Source organism: Festucalex cinctus, chromosome 3 (assembly GCF_051991245.1).
Source record: "Festucalex cinctus isolate MCC-2025b chromosome 3, RoL_Fcin_1.0, whole genome shotgun sequence".
Classification (NCBI taxonomy): domain Eukaryota; kingdom Metazoa; phylum Chordata; class Actinopteri; order Syngnathiformes; family Syngnathidae; genus Festucalex; species Festucalex cinctus.
Window position 1 is genome coordinate 24,837,679 of NC_135413.1, and position 27,380 is coordinate 24,865,058.

Consider the following 27,380-nt stretch of genomic DNA (forward strand, 5'->3'; position numbering starts at 1 on the left):
CCGCCCTTTGAAAAGCATTGGACTTTGGATCGTTGTAATTTCATTTGTGAGGATTATTTTCATTTCAAAATGCGTTGAAATGTCATTTGACAGCTATAACAATCTGCCTGGTTTGTATGCTACAATACACTGTTAGTTTTCGTATACGTTATGGAAATATCAGAAATGCCCAGATGTTCGGAACTGTCAATAGATATGTATCATGACTAGGGTCATGCAGGGTTAATTTTTGGGTCTTGTTTCGTGGCTGGGGTCATGCCTGGGTTAAGTTTGAGTTCATGACCTGTTAAGTTTGAGGTCAAGTGTGTTTTGTACTGATGTAACCATCCTCAAATTTCAACTACTTTTAGGCTATGTGGTGCTAAGAATCTTTAATGCTATGTGATGTTATATGGTGTCAAAAATCTTTAATGCTATGTGATGTTATATGGTGTCAAAAATCTTTAATGCTATGTGATGTTAGAACAATGTGATGTCAAGGATCTTTAATCGCGTTACTGGGTCAACAGCCAATCAGATAACCAATGGGATCAATTTACTGTCTATATAAGTTGTCTGAGAAATGTGTGTGGTTGCCGGATTATTGCTCTCTGTTCCTCTGTGCTTCTCCGTAGCCCATGGGGGCTTGGCGTGTCGTGATTCTCGATGCATTCTCGTTGTTTTTCGTTTAGTCAAGTTATGTGAATAAATAGTTAAAACCTTATTTGTGTCTGCGCTTTGGGATCCAACCCTTCGGCACACAACAATATGACGCTCCTTTTGAGTTGCGTGCCAACAGCGATGCTGAGCTAACATGCTTTCCATTACCTTTTGATAGGAGAGTCGCCACGGCTAACATGGCAGCCATGTTGGCACATCTCTGAATAATAATAGCTACAAGCTTGCAGCTAATGTGACACATATAGTGTTTATAGCTAATGCTAATTCTCAACTCCAATCCCCACTTGGGCTCTTCCACAACACTGCAGTACAATATAAAATGCAATTAATTAAAAAGGCCAAACCACACAGTTCAATAATTAATAATCCAATTGTCTTCTCTAGTATACTGTATGTTTATGGCAACAGTGGCACAATTTGGGAATATATGTAGCAGTATCTGTTTACTTACTGGCCTGGGCCAATTCACTAACAGACTTTGACTGTACAAAAGGGCGTTTGAAGTGACTGGACACTATTTTATGTCGGTTAAATTGAGGTTCCACTGTACCCAAATTGGTTTTGTATGGAGCTTTTTACTTGATATGCAAAAACTAAAATAGTAACACCAATCTCAACATGACTCAGTGAATAAAGAGAATACGATTTCCGAAGCAAAAGTGTTTTCCACCGCTTTCTGCTCGTGTCAAGGGACGATTTGTGAACGTGTCACATTCAGGATCCTCAAGGAAACACGGCTTTAAAGATTGTCAGCTTACTACCGATTGCTCTTGTTTTGGTTTTGAGCGTGGAGATCTGCTGAGCGCTTCAAGCAGAAGATTATGATGCTCAGCAACCTGAAATCGGTAAAGCTTTATCACTCTCCGAAGCATCCGCTGAATAGAGGTTTTTGTTGATGCTGAGTTCCCGTTCAACCCTCGAGGTAGACTTTCCCTTACTGTGCACAAACGCCTGCTCTATGAGTGTAATATTTTTGAATGACAGCTCAAATAGAGATGGATGGATGGATGGATAGATAGATAGATACTCTAAATTGGAGTGCAATTAGTCAATGTTGATCCATAGCTCATGTAAGCTTGTGTACGCTCAATGTGTGACTTGGAGACGGAGGGAGTTGTAAGTGTTTGTTTTCAAATCTTGTGGATGTAAGATGACAGCATGGCAGCATTGAATCCCCAAACAGCATTGATTACATCACACTTTTTTTTTTTTTTTTTTTTTTTTAATCTCCGCCTTGCACACGAATCTCGTAGGCGCCAGCCATTCACTTTCTTCAACTACATCTGTCAATAAAATGTCAAGCAGACGCTCTCTCACAGAACGCTTGAAAGTGATATTTCCAGTATGTTGGGATTTTCCTTTTATAGTGTCAAAAGAGTACTTCTCTGTCACAGCCAACTGTGGCTATACAACAAAAATAAAAACAATATAGTATTACAAAAAAAACACTCCTTCTACCAATCAATATACTACTATTAGTGGAATTTTCAACTACTACTACTTCTACTACTTTACTTACTAGTACAACTAAACAACCTACTACTGCTACTCCTACTGTGACTGCTATTGTAGTCTAGTATTCCTACCACTGCTTTACTATTACTCTACGACAACAACTACTATTAATTAACAATAATACTATACCTATGATTACAACTATAACTAGTTAACTACTTCTCCTCTTCCTCTGCCTGCAGTCTATGACTCCTACCACTCAACTCAACTCAACTCAGCTTTATTTATAAAGCGCTTTAAGAACAGGCATTGCTGTATACAAAGTGCTGTACTAATACGAATACTAATACTCATACTAATACTACTCTACGAATCCTCCTCCTCCTCCTAATCTACTACTATTACTATTAAGTTTACTACTCCAATTGCTATTAGTCGACTCCTCCTCCTGCTGCATACTATTACCATTCAACTAGTACTAACTGGCAACCTACAACTTTCTACCATTTCTACCATTTGTCTACTGCTCCTACCACTCTTTTACTACTGTATTACTATACAGTACTAGTATTAATTCTACCTCTACTTGGACTACTATTACTTCTACTACTAATGCTATGCAGCAAACTAGACTAAGTGCAATTTCTGGAGAAATTGCATGGGAATGCTGAAAGCTGAATTGCATGGGAATGCTGAGAGCCGAATGCTAATAGCTGACTGCTAAGATTTGAATGCACATGGAAAGCTAATTGTGAGATAATTTATGAAATTATAAGCTCCTGGTTACTGGACAATGCGCTTTACCAACTGTGCCACCAAGCAGTATCAGACACGATGATAACTTATATGTATGGAAAGGGGCGTGGAAAGTGAGTGTCCCATTGAAAACGAATGGGGAAAAGATGATATTACAAGTTAAATTGTGCAAATAGTGTAAGTAATGTGCCCGGGAGGTGTGAATTTTTGAAGCTAGTTGAAATTTGAACAGTGTAAATTGGGAGTATTATGTGGGAGTTGTTAGGCGGCAAACAAGTGTGGAGAATAAAAATCACAATAACATATGTTTGAATGCTTCAGCACACAACTACTACCACTGCCGCTACTCATACCGCTCCTCTTTTACTACACTACTACTACTGCCACAACTAGTCTACTACTTCCAGTACTTGTTCTATTACAGGAGTTGTGGGTTCGATCCCATGCCATTGTGACCACGTCAAAGTATCCTTGAGCAAGATACCGATACCGTCATCAGTAGGTGAATGAGTAGTCGAATGTAAAGTGCTTTGAGGGCCTTGTAATGTGGAAAAGTGTTACTATATATAAATTAAGTACCATTTACTACTACTGTGTCACAACTTTTACTACAACAAATGCTATTTGTCCTACTTCTCCTACAAATCCTCTTCTACCAGTACTTATCACTACTTCTACTACCACTCTACTACTGCTGCTACACTTCTGTCAATTCTATTTAAGTCTATTGAACTCCGCTGCTACTACTACTATGACTTTAGAATTACCTTTCACAGGACTAAAAAAAAAAAAATCACTCTTGCAGCAAACATTTTGTAGCCAAAACATTCGACACAGCAAACATTGTGGATGCTTTGCTATACATCTGTAAACTCCAACCTCAGTACGTGTTGACGCATGAATACCTCCCTGTCCAACAAGATTGTGCATTAATATTTATTATGATGACGTTTGTGTTGGATGATGTTGCTCGGGTGCTTCTAATGAAGCGGCCTGTTAGCCTCACACACTCACTTCACTGCAGCACGCGTCTCTCAGTGTGTCTCCATCTAAATGACACGTGGGCTGGTGTCTCATCTTTTTTTTGGCTGCGCGTTTTGTGTATTTTGCATTGTTGCCAGTGTTGCCGGTGCACGTGTATGCACCCTTGGGGGTTTTTGCAGGGAAGCAAGAGGTTCAGAGAAAGGATTCTCTCCCTCTCTTTCCAGCTGAGCCTTCCCCTATCTGGCCCACTTAGCCCGTGGAGCGAACGGTAATCAGCCATTCTCAGGAGGGGGAGCGAGAAATAGAAGATGCACGCTCAGTAACGCTCTTTGATGGAGGCCCCCTCGGAGGAGGTTTTGCGGAAGGAGGCTTGAGGCTGACTTTGGAGTGGACCAGCTCAGGTGCAGGGAGAGGACCATGCAGGGAAAGGGAAGAAAAGGAAAGGCGCGATCCATTTGAAGGGAGCTGTCTACTTGCTTTATCTATCCTGAGCAAACAAATCCACGCCAAGGGACTGAGGGACATCCCGTGGTGTCTGGGAAGGTGCACAAAATGTACTGGCGTCATCCTGAGCCCGAGTCGCATGCGAGCCTCCTGGCAAGCGACTGACGACTGAACATACTGCGCTTGAAGTAGCAATACAAAAGAGCAAGGCCGCGTAGGCATGACGGCAACACCGGCCGACAGCAGAAGGCGTGTACTCTTAAAATATTCACCTGCTCTATTTGTACGCCGCCTCGGATGCGGATGGCCGTTAGGTGGAAGGCCTTGTACAAACGAATGGATGGCAGAAGAGTGTGTCTGTTTGTGTTTGACACATGACCACAAATAAAGCAACAAAAAAACGACTCTTACACTACCCATTCCCTCACTAATGATCAACATTTGCTTTTCCAATTACAGTGACATCTCTGTGGTAGATCTGTTAAGGGACGCCACTCAATTTCTCCCATGGGAAATCACGGAAATGGGCAGAGTGGTGAACTGATGGTTAGCACGTCTCATGCTTCATTGTGGTTCTGAGGTTAGAATCTCAGCTCCAGCCTTCCTGTGTGGAGTTCACACAAATGTTTATAGGTGTGAATGTGAGTTTGTGTTTGAAGCGTTTGAATGTACGGTATGGTTGTCTATATGTGTTCCGACTGGCTGGCTACCAGTCCATGGTGTACTCTGCATTAATCCCAAAGTCAGATGGAATGTGCTTGTGGTTAAGTACTGTAAAAAAAAAAAAAAAAAAATAGGGGTGTGAGGCGATTAAGATTTTTAATCGTAATTAATCGCATGACTTAAATAGTTAGCTCAAGATTAATCACAAATTTGATATATTGTTCTAAATGTACAATAAAATGTACATACAGTAAGTACGTTTTCATATGCTCTTGTTAACATAAAAGTGGCAAATAATTTAAAATCGAAATATGGCTGCATCTTTTAGTCATTGATACTTTAATTTCATAATAAATCATAAAATTGAGTTAAAATTAAAAAGATGAACTGTACTGTAAAAAAAACGAGTGTGATATATTGATTTGGCATTTGGCATTTTTCTGCCACTAGATGGCATAATTGCATTTGTAAGACATTGGTGACAGCTCAGTACATTTTTCTTTTCAAATTCAACATGAAGTAACTTGTGAAATTCTGCACATTTTTAAAATTGTAAATTATAACTGGACCCCAGTCGCAAACATATGCATTTTTGTTGAATTTATTCCTGCTAAATTTTTACGTGGATCTGTCTGCTGTGTTGCGACGAATTCCCCCCAGTACAGGCTTTCCAAGTAAGGGGCGGTCATTAATTACGTGCTAAAAAAAAATTAGTGGTGTTAAAGGAATTTTAAATGAACTCAAAATGAACGCACTAATTTTGGCACCCCTGGTAAAAACAATTAAATGGATGGAGAAAATTCCTGAAGTAGTCAGCACGGTGTTCTAAGTGGTTGGCAGGTCTGCCTCACAGTTCCAAGGTACTGTGTTCTAATATTGTTTGGTATTTGCATGTTTCCCCTGCCCTTGTGTGGGATTTCTCGGTAGTCTTACACCCACATTCCAAAAGCATGCATATTAAGTTTGGAAGGCTTTCTTTATTGCATCACACAGTTGAGTAACTTGAATAAAAAGTCTCACTGTGTTACATGGGTGGTGTTTTCTTCCTATTGGAATTTTCGTAGGTGGGCACAATTAGAAATAAGCATTTGTGCCGTTGTGGGAGTGGACACAGCCAACTTGATTCCCAGCAAATTAAAGTGGCTCTCCTTATTCCCTTTAAATACAGGAGAGGCTTGAGAGATTGCAGATGATGTAATGTACTGATTTATTTTTTAAACCTGTACAACACTGTCAACCTCTGTTGCCTTTTAAACGTGCCATGAAAATAAAGTTGTATAGCAAAATCTCATTACCCCATCTGTGCCACAACTTAGACCTGGTTTCACCCAATCTAAAGTCTAGTCTACTTTCTGTCACCAAATTGTCAGGTGCACCGGGTGTTTGTAATAGGAAACTCGCTCGGTCCATCGGAACAGCAAGCAAGGCGCAGTGCGCTCTGCCAAATTCTCAAATACAGTAAACTAGATTTGCAGCTGGCACAAAAACAAAGACGTGCCAGTTTTTACACCGAGCGCACGTGCACCTGTCTACGAAAAGAGTATCACGCCGACTTCCTCGGCTTCAGGAAGTGAAATTTCCTATACGAGTACATTTAAGATCCCTCCTGCTTCTGTAGCTGTCTCCTCTTGATTAGACGAGTCATTTACGCTCCGTGAACGGACCCCCGGGGGCGGGCTTTGTAAACCTCTGAAAACAATTGTTTCATCTCAAAATTGATTTTTTTTCTTTCTAAATCTTCGTCTTTCTTTGTGGTGCTGCTCCAAGTGACATGCCAATTAAAAAGAAAAGGTGAGTTAAGTGCACTGTCAAGTTATCTTAATCAACCAAGCTAATTAACGTCCGTCAGTCAGCTCGATTAACCCGAGTGCTATCAATAATCAGATAAGTTGAATACAGCTTGTGGTTAAACTACGGATTACCATATGAGTAATAATCATATTTGTGTTTTTCCACTTGAGGTTGCCAGGTTAATCAAAGGCAAAAAAACAACCAATTTGCATTTAGTCAGTGGACATTGAAGGTCCCTCTCCTCACATTTTGCTTCATCTAGGGTTTAGAACTTGTATACATAATGGTGGAGTAGGGGTTAGCATGTTTGCCTCACAGTTCTGAGGTCCCATTTCAATTCTTGGTTCAGGCCTTCCTGTGTGTAATGTTCATGTTCTCCAGGTATGCCAGCTTCAACACACTTTACAAAAACATCCCTGTTAGTGTCATCGTCTATTTAAATTGTCCATACGTGTGACGTGTGAATGGCTGTTTGGCAACCAGTCCAGGGGTGATCCCCGAACAGGACAAGCACCGTAGAAAATGGACTGATGTCTGTGTAGTTCCCTTCTGGATGTGGAAGTTGTGGATAAAAATGAATCTTTTTATAGCTGCAACTGTCAGTGTGAGTCCTGGCATTGACTCTGACTGCCTGTCACTGTGACTTTGCGTCACATACAATATGCTGAGTGCAGGTCAGGAGACGCTTTTGCAGCGCAGTCAAACAAGAATGCATGTATCGTGGAGCGAGCCCATCTCTGAAAAGCAGACCTTTACAGTACACTTAATGCTGGGAGACGTACAGCATCCCTCAGGTGAGAGGATCTATCAAAAGTATTTATGGGGATGTTTGTATTCTAGATAGCAGTGAAGCAAGTACAAATACTTCATTATTCTAATGATTTTTCAGATACCTGTACTTTACTTGAGCATTTATTTCTCTGACATTTGTTTTTACTCCCTACATGTGAAAACAGACAGTACTGTAAGGTGAATTGTTTGAGGGGGAATCATCCTGACAATTCTGGTTGTTGTCAGGGTAACAATGGAGAATGATGAAGATACTTCTGGAAAAAAAATTCTTCCATTGATCTGGTTGTATTTTCATAACAAGCTTGCAATCCAAAATGGCGCATTCTCCCAAACTGTTTCTGCTTGGTTACTTCGTAGAGTTGGAGAATGAATAGCTAATGTTACTTCTTAAGGAATATGCTCAACCCAGAACCTTCGCCCATTGATCTTCTCTTTGTGGTTTTGCCAGACCAATGCCAGACAAACATTTTCCTGGATTGTTTATTGAATAAAAACAACAAAGGAATCCAGGGTTTTCTTCAGATATATGATCTTATTTGCGGGAGAAAAGTGAGCTAGCTTACGAAGTACCCTATCTACAAAGTTAGCAAAACAGGCTAATGACACAGAACTTTCCATCACGTGATCTTGGTTTCTTTTATTTATTTTTCTAGGTATCCTGCCGTCTTTCTTTCTTATTCTTTCCTTTTTGCCAGCTCTCCTTCTACTTTTACTAGAGGATTTCTTTTTACACAAGTATTCTATCCTTGTACAGATACTTGAGTGTGACTACTTTTGCCTCCTCTGTTTCCAGTACACGGTAGATTCACTAAAGGTTTGCGTAGCCTCTGCACAGCGCTAACCCGTAAAAATGGAGCAATCCGGGAGCGCCTAATTCACTAAACACGCGCAGATGGGGAAATCCGTCACTAAGTGCGCTGCCAACCAGATTGCGCCCCGGTGCGCCGGTGTTATTTGCGCGTATGTAAATTAGGTAATTTGCATACATATGACCACCCCAATGCAAATGATACTCATTGATATACAGCGTCTAATTCACTAACCCCAATAGCCACATGGAGTTTGCGTGACTCAAATAACGTTTATTGAAAACATGTATAAACCTGCCGCACCCTCAATCCCGGGATCATGACAGCAGTGCATGGTGGTATGGAGAGATGCATGGTGCATGTCCCTCTCTGGTTGATCACGCAGAGAGGAGAGAGAGGAGGGGGAACCTTTTTCTATGTTGATGTTTTTTAATTTTTTATGACGTAACCCTGGCCGAGTGTCATCGGTGGGGGTTTGGGGGGGGTTAACGATCATTTTTATGTGCCACATGCATACTGTATGCATACATCAACCTCTGATTGGGTACAGTTGTGGTGAAATATTTTGTGCTATTAGCGGACGCAGCACATTCTTAGTGAATCTACCCCTTAATGCTTTCTACTGCATCACACAGGTGAGGCAATCCTTCAAAAGTATTGATGGGATTGTCTCCAGCCCAGATATCATAGCTCAAATATGAATGAAAGTGAAAGGGAAATAGCTGCAAGTGACCATCTGTCACGCTGATTCGGGAACACGGCTAAATCACAGCGATGAGTGATGCATCGTGGGTATCAACATCTGGACGCTGGTATCAACGCACTGTAAGCAGTCTCAGCCCGGAATTGACCCACATAGGGTATTTACTAAGGGATCAGTGCCAAATAATCCCGAGGAGTTTAATGAAAGTCTCTTTTTCCGGAACTTTTGGTGTGAGCTGGATGGCAGGATGCTGGCAAAACAAATAATTTTCTTGTTTCCTCTCTGGTTTGCAGAAGCGAGACTGTGCTGCATCAGTTCTGCTGTCCGGCCCCTGAGCATCCTGAGGCTGATGCAAGCGGCGCCTCCAGGTAAGGTGGACCAATTGTACGTGAGCTACCGACGTGTTTTTTTGTGTGTTTTTTTTGCATACATGCATGTGTTTTGGGGAAGATTTTTTTTTTATGCAGACAACATGGTTGGCTCGTACAGAGAGAACTGCACGAATGATTGAAAAGGCTGTAATATGCATGCCAGGCCAGTAGTTGGCGATGATAAAGAAACAGCAACTGCTTGTTTGATCCAGCTTTTGAATACTGTAAATGATACTGCAGAAATCAAATCACATATTTGTCACGTGGTTTAGGTGGAAGGTTTGTGTGTTCTCCCCGTGATTGCGAGGGTTTTCTCCGGGTACTCTGGCTTCTCCCCACATCCCGAAAAAAAAAGAGCTCATCTTAAAGTTTGCGTATGTAGTCTTAAAACTGCTAGAAAGTTTTAAAGGTAGCCTAACTTCACTCCTTAGTCCGCCGTTCGCGTCTCTGCCCAAAGAAACTCTCCCACTTCACTATCATGTGCATGTGAACACCAAGGCTAGCTACATTGCTAGCATGACTTTTGATGGAGTATGTACTGCTAAAGACGAAATGTTACCGGTTTGATGTTGTATTTTTTTTATGTATACAACCAATTAAAAGCATAAGAGAGGTGCTGAATTTACCTGATGACCTGATGGGAATAGTAACGCGGGTGGTTGCAGCCATATGCAGCCGTTCGTGCCGCAAATATCACCAATATATTCCATGACAATTGGCTGGTGACGAGTTTTAGGTGAAGTCCGTCTCTCATCCAAAATCTGCTGGGATAAGCAAGAACAAAAATACATAAATTATCAAAGTAGTGGTCATATAAAATCCAAATAAAACATTCAGAAAGGCTGGTTTGTTCCACATTCCTCTACTTGCACCACTTACCTCTCTGCCCGGATCCCCACTGGCCATTTAAGAGTCCCTGTCGGCCATGACTGAAGCCACCGTTGAGGTCTGCCAATTTGCATTGCGGACATTCGTGTACAATACCACACTGACTTTGACTCACATCTGTATTACCCAGATAAGCGCAGGGGCTACGTTAGCCTGGGGGGAAAGAAAGGCTTGAACAGGAACACTAATAGATGATACTCCATTGTCCTCCTTTGTTTACACTCTTCTATTCTTCTCCTTTGTTTTCCCTTTGTAGTTTACTTGGTTATCAGCAGCCACTGAGTCAATTCAGGGTTTACTGTCATCAGTCACACAATCAATAGAATGATCTCCTCGCCTTTTGTCTCCTTGTTTGTAAACAGACAACCATCAGAAGTCATTGTTGGTCTCCAACATGACCATTACGGAAGGTTTATTATTATACCAAATGACATTTTGGTCTGTGCACAGCTGACCGCACATATTACGGTGTGTGTTTGTGTGTGCATTTGTGGTCACAGATACAGCCACATTTAACGCTTTGTAACAAATAGCTGTCAGGGCCTTGAGGTTATTGGGGACGCAGGCCGCAATGAGCGCCGATACCGTCAATACGTGATCACCCCTAGCAACCCGTCCATGACGCAATGCCATAGTAACGAGGGGACAAGAAAAGGAGCCATGACGCTTTCTGCTTGGCACGTGGGCAGTTGTGGGTTTTGTAGTACAGCAACGAGTTGATGTGTATGTGAGTGAGTGTTGTTGGGGTGCTTGTGCGTGGGTGTGTGTTTTCCCTTTATTTTCATTATCTTCAGATGGCAAATTGGATTTACAAGCGGCAGCAAAAATATGCAATAACATATCAAAATGAGGAAATCAAATCATAATCCGAGCTGCAGTGAATTAGCTCTCACACACATTTTCATGGCAAATCCATAAAAATAAACATTTATATTTTTATCATTAGATGGAGATCCCTCGCCCATCCATCTAGGAAACCTGCTTTAAATGATTTGGCCAAATGAGTGAAGTGAATTCTTTGAGGTGTCTAACTCAATCCTGAAGCAGTGCAGTGCGCTAACACTCCAAATGAACCAGAGGTCCACCCGTTCAGTTCAATAAAAAGAAACGATAAAATGTCAAAAGTGGAATGATTCGAATCGGTTCGAGTCAATGCACTCACATCTTTTAAAACAGATTTTCTGATTCAAATCGTTTTTTTTGTTGTTGTTTTTTTTTGTTTTGTTTTTTTTCCCCACCCCTACAATTCATTCCATGTGCCCAAGGCACAATGAACGGAATCATTGATACACAGGATCAGAAGTCAAATTTCCTCCTGATCGAATCCAGATTGTACATTTGGCAGCGATTGAAATTGTACATTGAATATCTCATCGAATGTATTCTGAGGATTATACTGTATCAGCATTCAATCTCATCTGATCAGCTTGCAATTTGTGGGGCTTATGAGGGATCTCATTACATTCTGCTGCATTGCTTTGGGTGAGAAATTATACACTTTTTTATTTTTATTTTTTAACCATACCATGCATCTCGTTTGTGATTTGGGGCTCCCCTTCTGGTGTTCCTTTTTTTCCCTCTGTTGACCGCACTGTTGCACACACATAACGGCGAAAATGTGTTCAGTCGACCACGATGATGAGAAACAGACATTTAACGTTAACGTGGCGTCATGTGACACCATAACGTGACTCATCCATTCAAGCGCAAGTAATCACCCTTCCTCCCCCGCTAAGGTCATGAGCAAAAACCTCTGTACAGGGTTAATTGTGTGCTTACTGTGTGTAAGTGTACTGTGTATATACAGTGCAGGACTAGACTGTATTATATGATTCATGTAGCTATAATTAAATGATTAATTAATTGATTTGATTTATGAATATTTTTCATTTTATCCATCCATCCATTTTCTTAACCGCTTGCTCCTCACAAGGCCCGCGTGGGGTGCTGGAGCCTATCCCAGCCGGCTTCGGGGAGTAAGGCGAGGTACAACCTGAACTGGTTGCCAGCCAATCGCAGTCATTTTATATAATATATAAATAATATAATACAATAATAAAGAATATAATATAATAATAAAGAATATAATATAATAATAAATACTATAATAAAATGTAATCAATAATATAATACATTAATATAAATATCAGTTGACAAATTATTTAATGTGGTAAATAAAAATAAGGTTTTTAAATAATAAATAAGAATTTTTATCTTTTAAAAAAATGTATTGTTTACAATTATATATACTATAATTGTTGTCCAATTATTTCATCATATAAATATAATATTGTTGAATATCTAAAAATTGTGATACAATTGTATTGTGAATTTTGTTGTTAATTAACCACATCTTTAATAACATGACTAAATGACTAAAAAAATATTTTTTTTGCATGAAATATGTAATTTATTAATTGTCTATAAACAAGCATATTTTTTTACAAATATTATTCTATAATTCACAAAAAAACAATAAAGATTTAATGTGATGATTAAAAATAGGTCAGATATAACCAACACGTTACTTTTTTTTTTATAGTATTATTTTTTAACAAATTCATGAAATTGTTTCATTTATTTAATTGGATGCATGAATGACAATATAAGTAAAGATTAATATTTTGTAATTTTAGAAAATACATTGAGTTATGCAACAATGAAATAGTTTATTTTTAAAATAAAATAATTAATCGTGCTCTTTTGGAATGAATATAAATATTATAATTGTTCAAGCATCTATTTAATAAAATATGTTTTTTTTTTTTTTTTTTTTAAATGTGTTTCTATGACTAATAATTTTTGACAGATGTCCACTTGTGCCACTCATGTCCCACGTGCAGCCTGTGAGTAGGTGGGGGATGTCTCACATAGCATTACAGAAGCTTTTTGCAGTCAGATGCATAAATTGCTCAACTCTTGCGTTTTAAACCCTCTAATGTATTCTAATGTACTCTAATGTATTCTGATTCGGCGCTCGCTTTCTCATTGCGCGTCCCCCTCTTGTTTCCACTGCCTTTCTGTTCTATTTGCGACTGAACTTGACTCGCTCCAGTTCATTCGAGAGACACAATGCTTCTCTGGTGGCCTTATTTCTGAGTGGGATATTGGCTAGATAACAATAACAATGCAACAATAATAAGAACTCAGAGTGCGCGCTTCGAATCGGATTTTTAACCTGCCTGTTGTTGTTGAGCCTCCAGTGCGTTACACTTGTGAATACACTCTGAATGAACTAAGAAGTGTTTTGAGGACAGGGAGGCGAGTAATCACAATACAATATTTGTCAAACGATGATCAGCGCTCACAAGGGACATGTTATGGAAAATTGTCTTTTTAATAGCTTGTATAAAAATAGTCGTATCTCTGGAGTGCCTGCCCACCAATCAAGTGTGAAATTACAATACCAATTAAATCTTTTGTGAGCTGTGTATTTTTCCAAAATGTGTCTGTGAACAGCCCGTTCTGAATTTTGTCAAACTGTGATGTAACAGTAGGTTTACGATAATTCAAGGCTTGGCTTGGTGAAGATTGTCCATTGTCCAAGAGTAATTTTCGGATTTCGCTTAAGATATATATATTTTCTTTTTGTGTTAAACATTTTTTTTTAAAGTCTTTCTAGACTTTACGTATTGAAAAAAAACAACCTTGTTTTTCCTGACCAATTTTTTTGGGGAGCTTTGTTTTTTTTTTTAGTATTTTTTTTATTTTTCTGTTTTTCTGAATATATATATATATATATATATTTTTTTTTTTGTTTTGTTTTACTGAATATTTTTTTTCTGTTATACAAAATATATATAAAAAAACAAAAAAACAGAAAAAATATTCAAAAAAACGGGAGAATAATATTAAAAAAAAAAAAACTGAAAAAAATTATTTCAACAATCAGAAAAAAAAATATTGCAAAAAACAGAGCACCAACTTCTGTTTTTCGGAGTAACTATTATTATTATTGTTATTATTTACCTGAACTCCAACTGACTTGTTGCAGACCACTGACCTGTATATATGACTGGATAGCCGATAGCCCATACACGCCAGTGCAAACCGTTGAAGTTACAGGGCGGCCATCTTGTTACTCCCACCTTCCGAGCAGGCAGTTAGTATTTCTCACCTGTTCGTATACCGTATAGGTTATACAGTGGTTTGCTCGTGAGGTGGTGGCAACAAGATGGCCTCCCTGCAGTGACTTTAACGGCTTGCACTAGCGTGTATGGGCTATCGGCTATCCAGTCATTTATACAGATCAGTGGTCTTACAGCTTTATACAGCTCACTTGGAGTTCAGAGGTATAAAAAATAAAATTAAATAAAAAATACTCTGAAAAAGAGAAGTTGGTGCTCTGTTCTGTGGAATATTTTTTTTCTGATTTTTGGGGGAAAAAAATCTGTTTTTCTGATTAATTTTTCCTCCCGTTTTTCTGAATATTTTTTCCCTGTTTATTATTATTATTATTTTTAATGAAAGAAAAAAATATTCAGTAAAACAAAAAACAAACAAACAAACAAACAAACAAAAAATACTCAAAAAAAAGAAGAAAGCTCCCAAAAAATTAGTCAGAAAAACAGGAGTTTTTTCTTTTTCTTTTTCAAGTGAATGCAATATGCTTCCGTAAGACTTCACTTAGGGATACTTAAAGAAAATAAATAAATAAGTAAATAAGTAAATAAGTAAATAAATAAATAAATAAATAAATAAATAAATAAATAAATAAAAATTATAGAAAGTTGTTGTTTTTTTTTTTTACTTGGCATATTTAACAATTAACCGTACTGACAAAACTCAGCATTTATTATCTCTCTTTCCTCCATTGCTGTTTATGTAGTATCGTATGGACACGTGCATGCACGTGTTAGCTAACAGTATCGGCTAATAAATATAAGAAGAATAGCGAAAATCCGTCAGTATTTGATGTTTGCTCATCCCAAAATACTTCTAAATAAATGGCTTTCATAAAAATGCTCCACAAGTGCATGTGTATGTCACATAAAAATATAATTATCTCATAAAAATAGCAATTGTCAAGCAATACAGAGGTCTCAATTTGTTAGCTTCAGCTTTTGAATTGCCACTCAGCAGAACAAAAAAATTGGCGAAGGCTCTCGTGACGTCCACTGACAACTTTCCTCCTCCCTAACACAAAAATATCTTGTACAGTCAAAAGAGGTATCACTTCAACACACTTCCTTGACACCAATTAATACTTCCCAGGGTCGGACATTAAAACTCATTCACTGCCTTTGACAAGTATACTTGTCAATTGTATTTTTTAGAGCGGTGCTAAATGGGGGCAAATCTGATTATGCTCCACTGTAAATATCAAACTTGGAAACGACTTTACTGATGCCCAACCGCCGGTAGATGACATCATTGCCCCATTTTATACAAAATAAACACAGTTTCAGAGTCCATGGGAGAAATGGCTGTATTTTGGCAAACCTACTTTTTTCTACTGTCAATTATAAAAGAACGGGACGGGGCAAAAAGTAGGGAGTCTATTCTGTTATTTGGTAGATTCGGTTTATATATAATTATTGAATGTAATATCACGTGAGTATTGGAAATTAAAAAAAATTCTATAATGACTGGCAGTGAATGAGTTAAGCTCTTCACTAAACCAAGTTGCTGTCAGAACCAGTACTGGCTCTATATTTTCAAGATATCAAGATTATTCCATAGTTAGTATATTTACAGTGTAGCATTGAGCTTTTTTTTTCTTTTTTCTTTTTTTTCCCCAGTCTCAATTTAGAGTTCCACCGACTATATTTAACATTTGGCATCCCAACCACTAAAACTGAAAAGGTGGATAGAAGCCCAGTGATTGATTATGTATTGTGACATAGAGGGGTTTGGTTTAAATTAATTGTAGTTAAGTAGAATATGTGTAAAAATTGAATAAAACAGACCTTATTAAAAACCGCACCAGTAAATTAGGGGGCAAAACGTATATCTCCTTCAACATCCCAGTAATTCAACTTTATGCTTTGCACTGGCCTCATTTTCCGTTTGGCAGATTTTCAGTTGTGATGTCGTGTAAAAGAGCAATATTTGTCCACCGGTGGATGCAAGCTGGGATTAAAAAAACGGAGAGCAGGGAATTATTAAAGGCAGCCACAATAAACCTTGCTAAAGCTGCATTCAAATCGACTTTAAATTTCCCATACCCTCTGGCCTCAGCTCTATTACAGATGATTGTTTTCAAAACATCTGCAAAGGCTGATTAAGTTATCTTGCTACTTTTTATGCAAGTCATGTTTGACTTTGAGGGGATTGTCTCACAAGCGCATGCAGACATTCTCGTTCTCTTGCTATAATTCACGCTAAGAAGTAGAACACAGAGCGTTTACACACCACAGCAACTCTGCATTTGTTCCAATGTGTATTTTATATTCAATCCAAAGCAGTTATGCTGTTTTTGAAATGTAGTCAGGTATGATATTTGACGATTCGTTTAGTGGCAAATCGTCCCTATAGCAACAAACACGACTAGAAAACATAATTTGACCGGTTATTTTTCATGTGCTGTCCTTTGGCGCTACCTGCTGCAATTCTTTCCAGTCAAAATATAAATAAAATAGATAAGAATACACAATAAGACATAGTTCATAATTAAATGAAATTATACAATTATATCACGATAAATGCTTGAGAAAACATTTGCTGCAAACTGTGATGCAATTGTGTCCTGCTATGGCCTCCGGCAATCATTTCCCACCTGCTGCTCCTCGCACACGCGCACGCACGCGCACACGCTCCACAGATGTGTTTTGAAGGTCATGGACGGAGGCGAGCGCTGATCGCTATCCGCTCTCATTCCCACGACAGCGGCCGGTTGCTGAGCCTGGAGGACGGCTCGTCCTCGGGGGGACGCGACGCGGACGCCACTGCAGCCAAGCGGGAGGGGCCCAGCGAGTACGAGATCTCCCTGGAGAACAAAAACAAACAGGTACGTCCTTCACCAGGCCGTCACGGACACATTGGAATTTAGGGTTACCTCGCACAGACAACTCAGATGCTCTCACGTAAACACAAGTTGAAGTATACTCACAAATTATACTGAAATGCTGTCATGGGTTATTTAAATCCTATGTATTATACTTATGTTGTCTCATCTGGCATACTGAAATACTCTAAAAAAAAAATACTAAAAAGCTCTCATTTAATATACTGAACAGCTTTCACACATCATACTGAAAAGCTTTCATATAATATGCTGACACACTCTCACACCTAATACTGAAACACTATACTGTATATGTTAATATACTGACATTTTGTCACACTTCATGATGAAACACTCTCATATAATATCCTGAACTGCTTTCACACAACATACTGAAATGCTCTACTATAACATACTGAATTTATCTCCCACATCATACTAAAATACTCTATTATAATGTACTGAGATGCTCTCTCACATCATAAAGAAATGGTTTTGTACTTTGATTTGATTTGATTTGATTTATTTGTTCATTTTTCCTTTCGGACAGCATTGTGACAAACAAACATTTCAGCATACAATTTTAACATATGATAACCGAAAAGAAAAAGGGCTGGCATATACTACACTGAAACGTTCCTACACATTTCCTGAAACGCTGTCATACAACATACCACAATGCTCTCATACTTCATACTGAAATGCTTTCATATAATTTAGTATACAGAAATGTACATTTCAGTAGCCTTTGACCTTTTCAGTTTGATGTGTGGAAAACATTTTAGCATATTGTATGAGCACATTTCAATATGTATGAGAGCATTTTATTATTTTATACCCATGCGTTTTAGTCTGTTATGTGAGAGTGTTTATGAGAGCAGTGTGAGAGAGCACGTCAGTATATGTGTGAGCACATTTCAGAAGTGTGTGTGAGTACTGTGAACCCTGAATAACCACGTTTCGCCTACCAAAGATTCACCTATTTGCAGATTTATTTTGGCAATATTTAAAAAAAAAAAAGAAGAAGATTTTAAAATATATAATTTTTTTAAACGCTTAACCTGTTTTTTTTTTTTTTTTTAATAAATGTTGTGTTTACAATTGGAGTGCAATTGGATTTTTCACGAATTACGTCCCTGCCAGCCCCTCATATCGGGGTATGTTTTTCGCCCTTGGCAAAAGAGAGACGGAGCGAAGTTTATCTTTGAGCTTGAGGGAGGACTTGGGGTGGGAGTGGATTTAGGGGGGAGGGGGTGCGAGGATGACATTGCGTGCTGCAAAAGAAGAAGCCCATTCAGATCTATTTCTGTCTCTGTTGACATGAAAGAGAGTTAAAAAAAACAAAAAAAACGAACACCAGTATCTCAACATCCACAGCGACAGGAGCATGAAAGATGCTAGGTTGCTATGGTAACAGCTAATAACGGCTTCGGCTTCTATGCGTGTGTGTGTGTGTACATTTTGCAGGGTATTCTCATGATGTGCGTCGGCTGTCCTCCTTTTCCCTATCGCTCTGATTTTTCTTCTTCTTTGCTAGAAAGTTTAGCAGTGCAACTTTTTTGGACAATTCATTAGGCACGCCTGGTAATGAGATCCAATGCAAGTGTCCTGCTTTTATAAAGATAAAAATGGTCAGTTTTGTTCAGGTGATATACTGAATATCTATAGCCCAAACACTCATCGAACTGTCTTTCTTTTTTTTTGTCTTTTTTTTTTTTTTTAGACATCTTGCACATGACTTCTCAAAAACTCACTCACTTGTTCCCTAGAAAGTTGAAATACATTACGCCACTGACACCAATTTGATCGATGAACATGAAATTGCGTGGACATGTCTATCATCACAAGATTCGCAGAAAAGTGTCAAGGACTCATACACGGAATTGAAAAGGAAGTCAGCAATTTTGTGTTGAAGCAGCCATTTCTAGCAAATTTGTCAAAATGAACCTCAATCCGAAGCAGGTTTCCCAGACATATAGCTGACACTAAATTACAAAGGTTTTTAAAGTAGGCAGAGTTTTTGTCAAAGTTTTTTTTTTTTCTGCGCGTGCGTGTGAGTTTGTGCTCTTTAATTCACCTGAAACCTAATAAAACTCCCATACCCGTCACCTTAACTGGATACTTCAGAGTCTTGAAGTTGTCAGGACACCAGAGGAAGGATTAAAGGAAAGAAAGATGAAGCAAAGTAAAATCCAGCACCAACCAGACATCACCTGCCACCCACAAAAATCGATCATCTTAATTTGCAGCAGCCATTCATTCTGCTAAGCTATCTGCTCAGCAAAAAGTCACTTCACACCATTTGTTCAACAGCTAGCTCGCTGTGTATGCATTAATTTTTAGTCATGTTTATGCCTCAAGAGGCTTTGAGATGAATAGCTATCATATTTTTCAAGTTGTCATCTGTTTACATATAGTAGGCAAAATGGGATTAGCATGCTAGCATGCCTTATACAGTGTCCACTCTGTCCGGTCCAATTTTGTTGTTGTCTCTTAGAATACCAGCTGGTGCTTATGTATGTTTTAAAACTCGAAAGATTTTTCATCATAAACAGTTATAATTTGGCCCTATATCAGGCACTTTATCCTTTTACATTTAGTTACTGACAACTTAACTGGGAGTAGCCATTTTGAAATCACGTAGGATGCGTTTTGGTTGGTCTGCCCGCAGCACGTAGCCGAGTGAGTTCTTTTTACCTCGAGGTAAACAACGTAAAAACTGTTAGTCATTTCAAAGATTCGTGAGGCGGCAAACTCACTGAAAATTACGCACACAGCAATCTATCTGCTGAGCAAACTGTCTCAAACGACTTGTTATTCATCAGCTACTGTAGTTTCAGTGTGCAGAAGTCGTTTAGGGACGAATTCTAGATCTTGTGCTTTGACAAATAACTACTCGGGAATTCAGGCAAACGTCTCCCAATAGGAAACAGGTGTTTGGGCAGATGCGTGAGGCTAACTTGCCACGCTTTTTTTCGACAAGGGCTGTCAAACTTATTTTCATCCTGGGTCACATCAGAGTTGGCTGGGATAGTTATAACGGTGAAACTCTTCAAATGTATAAATTCTTCATCATACATATGTTTTCTCGGGGGCTGGAACAGATGAATGGTGTTTCACTTCATTTCATTGTCAAAATTGATTCAAAACTCGTACATCAAGATACCACTGGCACTGCACAGGATGCGCCTTGGCTCAATAAAGTTTGGAAAACACATCATTCGATAGATATGAACCTTATGTACACATAATGTTTATGTTTGCTATCTGCCACCCTCCTTTTCAAGGCCCATTGAGCCACATAAGCTGTTGAAGGACAATAAATACTGTAACTGTTTGTTGACTAACGCCTCCTCCAAATGGGAATCCCTGACTCCGCCTTACTCTCTCCAGATAGAAGACCTGGAGCAGAAGTACGGAGGCCACCTCATCGCCAGACGAGCCGCCCGCCGCATCCAGACCGCCTTCCGTCAGTACCAGCTCAGCAAAAATTTCCAAAAGATCCGCAACTCGCTCTCGGAAAGCAAGCTTCCCCGCCGGATCTCCCTGCGCCAACACAGCCCGTCGGGACGGAACCGCAATAGCACCCAGAGACACAGTTACTCTCTCCATCCGGGAGGGGGGCAGATCCCGCTTCGTTCCAAGACGCCGCCGCCTCCGCCGTGCCGCTCCACATCCCTGCCCCCGTCTCCCGCGTCCGCCCCGGCAGCGGCTGCCCCTGCCACCTCGGGACCGGCGCCCTCGCAGAGCCCCGGGCCCTCGCTCTCGCAGCTGGAGGACTGTTTCTCCGAACAAGTAAGATGGAGTTACTTTGTTCCTACGTCAGAAATATATATTTTCACATATTTCAATTTCCTGGACACAGTGTGTAGAACATGGACAATAAAATCAAATTAAATCCCTGAATCAGGTGACGCTTCCTCTCGTATGACTTTTAAATCCAACCTTAACCACAGTTAAAAAAAGAAAAAAGAAAAAAAAAAGCTTGTTTCCACATGATCTAATTATTGAGACACTGTCGCTATTCATTTAGACCCACTGGTCTTACAAAGGGCAGATAATTAACTAACCTGCTGGGAGTAGGCGTCCATTTTTGTCCTTTATTCTGCACCAATGTACTTCATCATTATTAGACACTGAGGTGACTGGTCCTTTTAAAATGTGCAGGTATGTGTATCATAATGTATCAAGGTGACACTCAAATTCACGTCTATGTATTCAGAGTCTTCAAATAACCACAGAGATATTCCAACAATGATTGCATGAGGATCCCGTGACTGTGAGGCAGTTGTGCTCACCACTACCCCACCGTGAGTTCTAAAAAGTGTTGGGAACGTTACTTTAAAAAAATAATTAGTTATAGTTACTCATTACTTGATCACAAAAGTAACTGAGTTAGTAATTGAATTACTTCAAAATAAAAGTAATCGTTACCAGGCAAAGTAACTATTTTCGCGACTTAAAAAAATGTTTTACATAAAATCTGAATTTGGATTTTTTATTTTTACATTATTATTATTATTATTATTATTATTATTATTGTATTTTTCTTTTTTTTACAGAAGAAATTCAAATTATGTTAAGGCTATATTATAATATGTCATTCCAAAATGACAGATACCATATTTTCTACCACTGCCATTTACAACAGCAATCATAATAATAATTATCAAAATAAAATAAATACTGTATATGTATTAATTTGTGGCACATATGTCACCTATGTAATTTGTGGGCAGTCGTAGCAGAGACGGTGAAGAGAAATACAGTTGTTGGCGCTATAATTACACTAGACGTGTCGCTATGTGACTTACAAGAATTGTCAACAAATCGCTCCTCATGGCAACCATTTTTCGGCACTTATTTTTTCCCACTTAAAACACTGTGTATAAATGATCCTTTTTTCTTTTTTTTTTTTTGGATTTTCAGCTTCACTCGCTGGCCCAGTCAATAGACGAGGCCCTCCGCGGTTGGAGCGTATCGGAGAGTTCGGAAGGTCAGGGCCTCCTGATGGACCCCGGGGCCCTCCGCGCCGCCGCCGAGAGCGCCTGCCTCCCCCGCAGCGCCAGCTCCCTGCTCATGGCCTTCCGGGACGTCACCGTCCACATCGACAGCAATAGTTCCTACACCATCTCCTCGGCCACCACCACCACCACCACCACCTCCTTGGGCAACGCCGGCGGCGAGGCGGGCAGCAGGAAGACCTCGCTGAGCGGGACGGGCCCCGCCGACGAGCCCGAGTTCCCCGCGCCTCCCCCCAGCGAGGAGCTGGAGAATTTGGACCCGGGCTCGCGCAGGGGCTCGGCCGTGCCCCTGCCGGGGGACGGCGTCGCGGACAAAAGCGGCTCCGCCTCCACGTCTACCTCCACCGCCATCGTCACCTCGGCGCAGTCGGACCAGCAGCCGGCGCAGATTTACACGCAGTACCAGCAGTACCACTACACGCACCCGCAGCAGCTGGCGACGGGCACCGGGCCCGACGCCCTGCAGGCCCTGGTGGTCTCCCTGCCCAGGGATCGATGCCAGGATCCGGCGTCCTGTCGCTCGCCCACCCTCTCCACCGACACGCATCGTAAACGGCTCTATCGCATTGGATTAAACCTCTTCAACGTGTGAGTGGAACCGCAACGCGCACGCGCACACATAGTAGTCGCTCTTCAAAGTACACTTTTGGCCCTGGGAGTTTCTTTTGTGGGAGGGGCTCGCTACAGACGAGAAAATAAAGGCAAAGGCATCGAAGCGATGGAGGAGATATAAAAGAGAGAAGCGGAGGGCATGGACAATGTGAAAGGAGCCATAAATAGAGGGAGAGCACGACTGGCCTTTACTTCTTATCATTACTATTAGTTATTGCGAATTAAAGTTGATTAAGCAGCACGCATCGCTGACAGCCGCTCTGACCCGGACGCGTCCTCAGCTAACAGCTTTGAGCATGAATGCACTCAGATTCTCTTTATTTTCATAAGCAATTTCTTCTCTCTCTGTTTCGCTCTCTCAGTCTCTGTCTCTCGCTCTCGTGCACGCGCACGCTCGCACACACAAAAGTATCCTTTTGAATAGACTCGAGCAGTTGTAAGCTCCCATACACAAGAGCACCCATGTTAGTGTTACTTATGAAGCATTAATACATGTTTATAATATGTCTACCTGCTGAAATATATATATATATATATATATATATATATATATATATATATATATATATATATATATATATATATATATATATATATATATATATATATATTAGGAAATATTCAAGAATTATCATTGTCTTTATAGAAATTATATTCAGCGTGATATGATATATTTTCCCATTTTCTTAAATTATTTCAATTGTTTGTATAGTTTCTTACATCTCAGAATTATTCTTTGTTACTTCCACCTATTTTTAATTTTAAATTTAAAACGTTTTTTTTTTTTGTTTTTTACTGTGTCAGTATATTTAAAAGAATTTCAAATGAACTATTAATCATATTACAAGATTAAAAAAACAAAACAAAACTATTTTTAATAATCAATTATATATATATATATATATATATATATATATATATATATATATATATATATATATATATATATATATATATATATATATAAAACCTATAATATAGTGCATCATAATGAATGAGTCTGTCTTACGACTTTTAAATTGTAGTGTCTCATTTTGACGACCTCGTTAATATGACGAAGTAGCTGTCACTCATTCTAGTGAGTCCCGCCCTGCCTGTTGTTAAATCGCTTTTATGACATCATCACGGACCCGTCTTTTTAACCGTTGTCCCCTTGCGTTGACAGGAACCCGGAGAAAGGCATCCACTTCCTGATCACGCGCGGCTTCGTGCCCGACACGGCCATCGGCGTGGCTCACTTCCTGCTGCAGAGGAAAGGCCTGAGCAGGCAGATGATCGGAGAGTTCCTGGGCAACAGCAAGCTGCAGTTCAACCGAGACGTTCTTGAGTGAGTCGGCATCCTTTTCGACACCGTACGCGGCAAAACGTTTTGTTAAGTGTATTTTTACAACATAGCTGTAGTTTGTCCACAATGGCAATACAATACATTCTGTATATCCTATAAGAGAACGGCTCCTAACATCACTAGGACACACCCCTTAAAGGCACACAGCCAACACACAAATGGGACTAATTTACATAAATCTGTCCGTAACTTGGTGGCTATACTGGGCAAAGGTTGGATAACAGAGAAACATGATCAAGGCTAATTTGCTGTCATTTGTCATCCTTGCGGTCTTTTGACCAAAGTATGTCATTCACATGTGTTTCAGATTGTGAAAAAAAAAAAAGCATACAACGTCTGGTGGTCATTGTAGTATTTCACACATACAATTTAAAATATAGAGTATGCTATATAAATAAAGTTGAGTTGAGTTGAGTATGTATGTATAGATTCTCCCAGTGCCTTTCTCAATATTCAGTATTTGGACATGTAGCTTTAAATAGAACCTGCAAGTGGCTAGCCTTTGTTTGGTTCAACCAACGGAGACAACTTTAGATTCAATATAAATAATTTACGACTGCTTTCTAGAGTCTTTGTAAGCCATTAATTTTTTTCAAGCAATTGAACCTTGGACATCTTTCAAATGTTTCAGTGGGGATTGAAAAAAAGGTCAGAAGCAAAAAAAATAAAAATAAATAAATATAGTGAAGGAAAAAAAAAAGCCGGTTCCAAGGCAGATAAAGAATGACTAGTAATGAATTCTGTTAGAAAGGCTCTTCACATCCTTTTATTCAGTAATTCCAATTTCTTGCAGTGTTTTATCTGCACAACTTTATGGTCTTATTTTCCTACCAATAAAAAAGGGCTTCTTATTTCATAACTTTATTATCATAAATTACGACTTTTTTGTTGTACCTTTAGAACATTTTTTTTTTCATATTAAAACTTAATTCTTGAAAAAAATACTACTTTTTTTCTCATAAAGTTAGTTTACATTAAAAAAAAAAATGTTTGTCTCAAAAAACATTGACGGTGTTCTCCTAACAATAAACTTTATTTTATTTATTTTTATTTTTTTTAAATTGTTAAAGTCCAATTTGAATTTTATGACATAACGCTGCAATCTCACAAGAAGAAAAGGCGGACGTGCAAGAATTTTTTTTCTTGCACAAAGAACTTTTTTTTTCTTGGAAAATGCAACATTATTCTCATATTACAAATTTATTCTTGTAATTTTACAATTATTCATCCCATAATGTTGCATCTTATTAAATAAAAATACAACTTTAATTTCATGTTATTACAAACGTTTTCTTGTAATGTGGCAATTTTTCTCATTTCGTTCCGATTCTAGAAGTTGCATAAAAGTACATTTCCATGTAGTATTACCAAGTAATATTCCATTTACCAATATTACAGCAACAATACTATAGTAATAGTATAGTATAGTCTTTCTTGTAGCGGTCTCTTTGTCTTTCCTTTAAAAATAATAATTTTATTCTAATTAATTTACTGACATTTTCTCACAATATGTTATTTAATTTGTTGAAAAAAAATATGACTTTATTCTTATAACACTATCATGATCTTACATCTTTGTTTTTGGAAATGTATAGTATTTGTTTTGTCTCTTGTCTCTGAAAACACGCTCTTAACTTTCATAATTGTCTTTGTCATCATTCAGAGCAGCCCTGAAATACAAACTTTTATTAGAAATCCATTTATCCTTTTATTACATCTAGAATGGAGGGTGAGTTTTTTTTTTTTTCTTGCTGAGGTTTTTGCAGCGCTTGTGGAAAGAGTGCCTACATTTCCCATCATTCAACAGCGACCTTTCCTTTCAACATTTTATCAGCGACATCATTCACGTTGATGTTGTGATGCCCGGCCAGAGCGATGAATTATACAAGACCTTTTGCAGGTTTAGCACTTCCCACCTTTTATTGACTTGTGCATCGACAGCTATGCTGATATTCCGGCTACCTGCAAGTAATAAGCACAGGCGCAATTGCATTTCTAGTGAGATATAGCGATATAGTGAGCTACTTTACACCCTAGAGTTGCATTAGCGGCAGCTCCACTACTTTTATCTGCTGATTTAAATCAGCCGTCCTCCGTTTCGAGCACCTCCAGGACTCATTGTCATGTTTCAAAGTTGCCGAATGATGACCAAAATAAAAAGTACATAAAAGCAACTTTGAAAATTTGAAGTTGTCATGTTGCCGAGAGCCAAATCAAATTGGATTAAAAAGATGGAAATAAAAGCTTCTTTGGATCTTAAGAGCTTTTTTGTCAAATGTTTTTCCAAGGTGAAGAATGAGCTGTGATTTGCCTGCTGCATTTCTGTAAAACTCCTCAAAAAGAAATGGAGAGAGATCCTATCATAGGCTTCACAGTGGAAGCTGTTATACAATAGCTGCAAGGAGGAGATAGTGAAATATTATCTTCCGTGCGTGTAAAGGCCACCAGTAGCGATAATTTAATCTGCAAAGTATACAATTCTAGAATGATTAATTATACAGTCAATATCATGACACTTCCCAATTTCACTGCCCAAAAAGTTGAGCCTTGATACTAACACCACTTGATGTGTACCAAACTTACCATGGACCAGAGGAAGTGAAGGAGAGAGTCGTCTCAGGAGATTGGAAAATTGAAAAATAAAACGCGTTAAAGGTTAAAGGCTATAAGACCATTTCAAAGCAGCTTGATGTTCGTGTGACTATAGAAGAAGAAATCCAAGATGCACTGATATGTAGCCAACCGTCCTTGACATGGTTGTTTAAAAAAAAAATAAAATAAAAAAAAATTGGGTGACATGAATTACATCATGAGTTACATCTTTGTAAATAAAAATAGAAAAAAAAGAATCAAAAATAAAATGTTCCCCAAAAATATTGTATACATTTTCTCTACTTTTTCGAAAAAAAAAAAAAAAAAAAAAAAAAAAAAGAGTTCAATTTTTATTATCATAAAATGAAAACTTTTGTTTTCACGTTATTTTGTTAAAGTACAAACATTCTTATTATTTTAATATTTCAACTGTATGCTCTTGAAATGAATTGTTTCACTAAATATTACTGTTTTATTCTACTCGCCTTTTCATATTGCACAAAAATTAGAATTCTATACCTTTATTTGTCTAAATTTCCTAAAAA

At 38.7% G+C, this 27,380-nt stretch overlaps 1 protein-coding gene across 2 annotated transcripts in view; it reads left to right on the forward strand.

The window, feature by feature from the left end:
• Nucleotides 1–27,380, forward strand: part of iqsec3b (IQ motif and Sec7 domain ArfGEF 3b) — a 49,404-nt gene that overhangs the window by 2,372 nt on the left and 19,652 nt on the right. For both annotated transcript variants that reach the window (XM_077517031.1, XM_077517032.1), the window contains exons 2-6: nucleotides 9,351–9,425; nucleotides 17,145–17,265; nucleotides 20,656–21,057; nucleotides 22,192–22,874; nucleotides 24,064–24,225. In XM_077517031.1, coding sequence (XP_077373157.1) covers nucleotides 9,351–9,425; nucleotides 17,145–17,265; nucleotides 20,656–21,057; nucleotides 22,192–22,874; nucleotides 24,064–24,225 — 1,443 coding nt within the window. The remainder of the gene's footprint in view (nucleotides 1–9,350; nucleotides 9,426–17,144; nucleotides 17,266–20,655; nucleotides 21,058–22,191; nucleotides 22,875–24,063; nucleotides 24,226–27,380) is intronic.